This window comes from Aplysia californica, unplaced genomic scaffold, assembly GCF_000002075.1.
Source record: "Aplysia californica isolate F4 #8 unplaced genomic scaffold, AplCal3.0 scaffold00206, whole genome shotgun sequence".
Classification (NCBI taxonomy): Eukaryota; Metazoa; Mollusca; class Gastropoda; order Aplysiida; family Aplysiidae; genus Aplysia; species Aplysia californica.
In genome coordinates this window covers 831,643-836,936 of record NW_004797476.1, presented here as the reverse complement: position 1 = coordinate 836,936, position 5,294 = coordinate 831,643, and the positions used below count along the sequence as shown (strand labels likewise).

Here is a 5,294-nt window from a genome sequence, read left to right as displayed (position 1 = left end):
CCCCCCCCCCCCCCCCGCCCCCCACTCACTCACACACTCAAGCACACGCAGATGCACATAAATATAATAAAATGTGAGATCGTTTGCAAAACCCATTATTTCCTAATAATCTGCAGTGCCTTTAAGACCCAGGTTTGAAAACAGATTTCTCAATTTTGATTTCATGGAAATAAATGTACATTAATCTGTGTGGGGCAGATTTCAAAATTGCCACCAAGAAGTCCACAATTCGCCTTCTACTGTCCACCGGATTTAAGAGCCAACGACATCATTTATCTTCTTTTGGGCCTTAATATCCCTGCACATGATCTCAAAAACGTAGATTTCATAACACCAATAGACACAGTTCTAGTTTCGTTACAAAAAATGAGAGTATTTTTGTCGTGTTGTTCTGCAGTTTATGTCCTGCAATGATGGTACATAAAGACAATCAAGCTACTGCACACCAGAAAATACCAGTTGTGGTGATAGAAAATAAGGATTTTTCCTCCTCCTACTCTCTACCTTTCCATGGCGGAGCTATTTCGGAATTCACAATCTTCCAATCAGCACAGTTACCCAAGATATCTGGGTTGGTATTGTACGAGAAGTGAAAATTTCATGGGAACTCCTGATCTTACAGATGATTCTGTACTGGTAGTACTGTCTTGTCAGTAATAAAGAAACTGTAAGAGAACAAAAACTAGATAAATGAGTAAATACAAAGCTTCTGCGACATAAAATCACATTCAAATTGCTTTTTTCCCTTCACATAACAGCCAATAGAAATAAGTATGTTTAACATTCTTACCCCAACACTAGTGTGGCATGTTCTGTTTCATTCAGACAACAGCGCCCAACAACACGAAGCTCAGGATGCTTCTTGCAAAACAAATCCGTGGCAGTGCCATTGATACTGACTTCTTTACAGGCCCGAGAGCACACAGCAGGAACACTGTCAACATTTTCGATGTCTCCATGTTCCTGTTTGAAAGTTTTAGAAAAAGTAAAAAGATTGATCATTGAATTAAAGACACTAAAGTAGTCACAATATTTCTGAAAATTGCCCTTTGCTTCAAATTTTACTTTCATTTAAACTCTAATGAAAGGAGATTGAGCCTGATATACTGTACACATCATACACAGAAATTCAGAGAAAGGTGGTTACAAAGCTGAAATAAAATTGTATTTTTTAATTGTTGTTTAAACAGACTTAAAACCTTTGCAATATGTAAAACCCTTGATTAATTACTCTATAATTACCTCCATAAGATGAAAAACTGCCTAAAATTGAAACTCCCAAAAAAATATTTCACTATGGAGGGGGTGTTTTTTTACAGTCTAAATCAGAAAACGCTTTGCCCTCTCAACCCTGATTTGAAACAAAACTATCAAGTTTGGTTCCATCTGTTCTAACATTTTCATCATGCTGCCAGGCAAGGAAGGGAAGTAGGGGTGCGAATATGTTACCTAGAGCTGTACCCCAGTAGCAAACCCGCTCATGCTTGTAAGCCCCTCGTTCAAATCACAAGCCTCAAATCACTAGGTCAAATCATCAAATCAAATGACCAGCATGTTATACTTGAGTCTAGCCTAAGTTTCAAATCCAAAACACTACTAGCAATCCACGAAGCCACTTGTGTCGGAACCCCTCATCCTCCTCACACCTTGCTTGCAATCCGCGAAGCCACCTACGTCAGAAAGAGAGAGAGAGACCCGCTCACAGCACAGCAGGCAAGCCTCAAATCCTGCTCTCAGCACTGCAAGCCGCTCGTGCCCTATGACTTGCTTTGTGCCCCATGACTTGCTCGTACCCCATGACTTGCTCGCAGCCTGCCAAGCCACTTGCGCCAGCAGCAAGCAGCAAGACCGCTCACAGTGTGAATTTGCACAGTGTCCCGTGACTTGCTCGTGCCCCATGACTTGCTCGCGGCCTGGCAAGCCACTTGTGCCAGCAGGGAGCACCAAGACCGCTCGCAGTGTGAACTCTGAACCGTGGAGGAAAGGAGAGGCTGTGCTTGTTTTAGTGCAAGATGCAGAGGGTAGAAGGCTATAGCGGAAGATATTTTTAACTTCCCGCCCTTGATCAGCTGAGCGGGTGGATGTGATGAGAAGAAGCGTGGAATTGTTTAATAAGTAGACTTAGATTCTCCGAATGGAAAACTCATTGAGTCGTTGTGATTGGCTTTTGCATCATATGTTAGCCTATTTTGTAGATGTTTTACACTCCCAATGACATAATATAGAACATTTAGGAGACAGGCTACTTCAACCCAATAACAGGGCCAATCTGGGCTGAGAGGGAGTAATGCCCCAGCAGAAGGACGGAGGTTATCAGTAAAAATTTCTCCCCATACGGGAATTGAACTGAAGTTTTTTGCGTGTGACAACGAAGCGCTTGACCCGTGAACATTTTTCTTAAAAAAACAGCCTTTGTATCATAAGAATAGCCAATCCATATTAATTTTAAAGTGCATAGAATAGAGCAATTTTTTTTTTTAACCCGACAATGAAAAAAACCCAACAACCTTGCACTTTTGGTGCAAGCCTCTCAACGCAAATAACCAGAATCTTCTGTAATATGTACTGAGCCAACAGCCATGAGAGTTCGTGACCTCACAACACAATACAGCAAGCCTGTCCATGAGTGACAACTGACCGGAAGCTCCCTCGGTAGCGAGCGGCAGACAAAGCAAAGCACAAGCCTGCTCACAAGCTCTGGTGCAAGCCATCCATTGCTCACAAGCCTTTGATTAATCGAGCAGACTCCAGCTCTAATGTTACCCCACCCATGTGAGCCCTGAGCGATGCAAATGGTCAGGGTAGTGTGGTTATAATATGAAATCTCACACCAGTGTGTGTGAAAGTTTTCGAGTACCACTCCAACCCAGAATCTTTCTTGGATAGCCTAGCGCAGAGGTGAGAAATTAATTTTGCAGTGACTACGTTTAGTGCCCTGAATGTAGTTCGCAATTTAAAAATGATCTTTGCTCACTTCATCCCCTACCTTTTTCCCTTTTGCTTCTTCTTTCTTTCACCCCCCTCCCACCCTTCTTCCCCCCATGGCCTTCTTCCATTCTTCCTATTATTTCTTTGAATGACTTTTATTTTCAAATTGTCGAGCATTAACGGGTCCGCAAACAGGAAGACGATCGAAGTCATGTTCCGTCACCCATGTGCTGTGTGAGCGAGGCCTTTGTCGACTGCTGCTGTTTTGCTGTGCCAGCCTTTGCCCTCCATAAACTTTGTTGCATTAGGACCACTGCTGCATTATTTTTCACGCCAGTATTCCTGTGCTGTTTCCTCATTCACTTTGAGTGACCATAGCCTCATAGCATTTCAGTCATGCCTCTGTGCCAATGGTGGATGATTCAGGGCGTCGTGAACGTAGTCACTGTGAATTTATTTGGATTTACTTGGATCCAGAGCTAGAATCATAGCAGGCGGCACATGTCCATAGCTGCTCATCTCTCCTTTCCAGCGTCCACCACAGGGTCTTCCTGCTAATTGTCTCCATGAGGAGCTGGTTTGAGACACGCCTGACCACTCCTCGGAGCAAATTTTTTTTCGCTGTGCCCCGCACACACTTTTCTTTTATTGTGCTGAGTGTATGGGAGTCTGTCTCCTCTTGGTTGTGAAGGCTCTCCTTGCATCTGGCGATCACCATTGGTGGGTCGAGCATGATTCGGCCATTGGGTGCTGCTTTGCCAGCAAGTGTCACTGTGAGTGTGAATTAAGTCTACCAATGCCTGTCACCCTGATAGTACAGCCAGACGAGAAAAATGTTCCACAAACCATTACATGCACACGAGGGGTGGCATTGGTTGACTGTGTTTTTAAGTAACAATCAATGTTTTTTAATCTGAGGTCAAATTGGGGCCAAAGGTCCAATAAGTTGCAAGCACGTGACATGTGGCAATGGGTAGGCTAAATAAGACTGATATGTGCCATTATGAATTCATTATCAGAGAGGCTAGGATAGCACTTGTGGTGTGAGGTTTTGACCACTGCTTGCCCCGCACACAAGCGACCCTTGACCCCAGGCCAATGGGTGGGTCTCTGAAACCCCCTCTTTCTTCGCCCCTTCTTCCCCTCCTAAATTCCCCTGTCGAAGAAAATGGAAAATGTCTAAAACGGAATTTTTATCAGACTCCCTTGCAATTCTGTAGATCTAGATCTAGATTAGATCTACAAATCTAGACCAGATCTCTAGATCTAGATCTAGATTCTAGACCTACCTTCCTAATAAGACCTAGATATAGATATAGATCTAGATCTAAGTCTTAGGAAGTGTCCTAAGATCTAGAGTAAACTCTAGCCTACCTGGTGGATTCTATCGCTTTTGACAACAACAAGGGAAATCACAGCCATGAGGAATACAACAGGGGACATTCTGGTCCCCAATCTCCACCTATTCATATGGCGTCTTTTAGTTTTAGTGTTAGTTCGAACTTGGGACTTGACATAGATTTTGGATCAGTGAACAGTATAGTAAGTCAGAAGTAGTGAAGTATAGGAAGTAGGCTAACTTCGTTTCTTCGCTTTTTTTCATTTTTCATTTGCCGACAACAACAACGGTATTTTAAAAAAATTATTACAATGAGGAAATTTCCACACCGAAACAAATTTTAAAATAGTAATTTTTCACTGAAAAGATGCAACCTTGATGAAACTCTATTCCAAAAAGAAACAGTCAAAAACAGCGATTTTTATCTATGATATGCTTATCATACTAACAAAAATATAATATGTGAATCTGAGAGGGAAGAAGAAAAGGGAGGGCCTTCACTGTCCTACATCATCGTTTGCAAAAGAGAAGAGGCAGTCTCAACTTTACCCTTTGACTTTTGACCTTTTAGAAACACATTGGCTTGTTTGTTTGTTGAGTTGGGGCAAAAACCTAGGACTAGGAATGTGTCGAATCACTCACACTGACTGCTGTCGTACCATCATCGTCATCACCTGCTTGCTTACCTTACTATAGTGCCAGAGAGAACGTGTTGACCCTAGGCCTACTGACTTACCTTGGTGTAAATCACGCTGTCCCTTGCAGTTGCAGTGAAAACGTATGTAAAAGTGCAGTACAAACTGCAGTACTGTGGGCGGTACTGCAGATGCTTTTTTTTATTAAACTGTTTGTAATAGATGAGTGGAATACTGACAAACTCTCTCTCTACCAAATGTTTTCATTTTTATTTGTTTTTCATATTTAATCTTTTTTGTTCAATATTCAATGTTCATTGGAAGATTTAGAGTCTAGGGCCTACTGGTTTCACTTGCCATGTAGAAGGTGGGGATGCATATATTTTATATAT

At 42.3% G+C, this 5,294-nt stretch overlaps 2 protein-coding genes across 2 annotated transcripts in view; one reads left to right on the top strand and one right to left on the bottom strand.

Annotated features, from left to right (window-relative positions):
• The window catches only part of LOC101864623 (all-trans retinoic acid-induced differentiation factor), a gene marked incomplete in the record, with an annotated part of 14,980 nt that extends 10,444 nt beyond the window's left edge, over positions 1-4,536 (bottom strand). Inside the window, 2 exon segments of the mRNA XM_013083036.2 lie at positions 791-963; positions 4,303-4,536. Coding sequence (XP_012938490.1) covers positions 791-963; positions 4,303-4,398 — 269 coding nt within the window.
• A 152-nt stretch (positions 4,537-4,688) lies between these two features.
• Positions 4,689-5,294, top strand: part of LOC101864392 (methylthioribose-1-phosphate isomerase) — a 10,184-nt gene continuing 9,578 nt past the window's right edge. Inside the window, exon 1 of the mRNA XM_005099229.3 lies at positions 4,689-5,045. The gene's annotated coding sequence lies outside the window, so the exon portion shown is untranslated. The remainder of the gene's footprint in view (positions 5,046-5,294) is intronic.